Raw genomic sequence first — 715 nt, 5'->3', positions numbered from 1 at the left:
GCGCAAACGAGCTTCAGCGAGGTGCAACCGTCCCCACCCACTGCCTCTTAAAAACCCCCTCCGTTTTGAGGCAAAAAAAGAGGAAATGGGGACAACCGAAGGGTCGACGCTCCCTACCCAGCGCTCCCTGGCAGATGTCGGTGCGCGTGGCGCCGTCCACGATGAACTGCGGACGCGGACACAGCTCCTGCGGGAAAAACGCCCCCGATGCCGTCACCGAAACGCGGGCGGGAAGAGTTTAACCGCCGGCTCTACGCCGCGGGAATCCCGAAGGCAGCCAAGCCGCCTGTTAATTAACGCCTTCCTCGTTAACGGCCTCACCGTCGGTCTTTTCCATTGGACGCCGTGAGTTTTGGCGGTGCCGGGACCCAATTCGCGAAAGCCGAGAGAAGCGGGAAGAGGTGGGAAAGTTTGATCGCGGGTCCCGGACCGCCGTCATTCCTCCGCCAACCGCCCGTAGTCCTGTCCCAGGTACCGCACCGCGTTCTCGTGTCGTCCCAAACCCAACGCTTTCGCCCGTTGACGTTGGACCTGCGCCGAAACGCCGGTGCAGTACACCGGGACGATGGGCTCCTCCGCCATCCTGGGGAGAAAACGAGGGAAATTAGGCAAAGACGGCAAAAATTAGGCAAAGAAGCAAAAACGAGCGCTAAAAGGTCGGCTTTACGCTTAAGTTTTGCCGCCGCCGCGCTTTCCCTCGCGCCGGAAGTCGGGG

At 61.1% G+C, this 715-nt stretch overlaps 1 protein-coding gene across 1 annotated transcript in view; it reads right to left on the bottom strand.

Annotated features, from left to right (window-relative positions):
- CAPN1 (calpain 1, (mu/I) large subunit) overlaps positions 1-582 on the bottom strand; it is a 14,732-nt gene extending 14,150 nt beyond the window's left edge. Inside the window, 2 exon segments of the mRNA XM_009890001.1 lie at positions 118-187; positions 322-582. Coding sequence (XP_009888303.1) covers positions 118-187; positions 322-582 — 331 coding nt within the window.
- Positions 583-715: the final 133 nt, after the last annotated feature.

This window comes from Charadrius vociferus, unplaced genomic scaffold, assembly GCF_000708025.1.
Source record: "Charadrius vociferus isolate BGI_N301 unplaced genomic scaffold, ASM70802v2 scaffold1548, whole genome shotgun sequence".
NCBI lineage: Eukaryota > Metazoa > Chordata > Aves > Charadriiformes > Charadriidae > Charadrius > Charadrius vociferus.
Note: the sequence above shows the minus strand (reverse complement) of the source record. Positions and strands in the feature narration are given on the sequence as shown.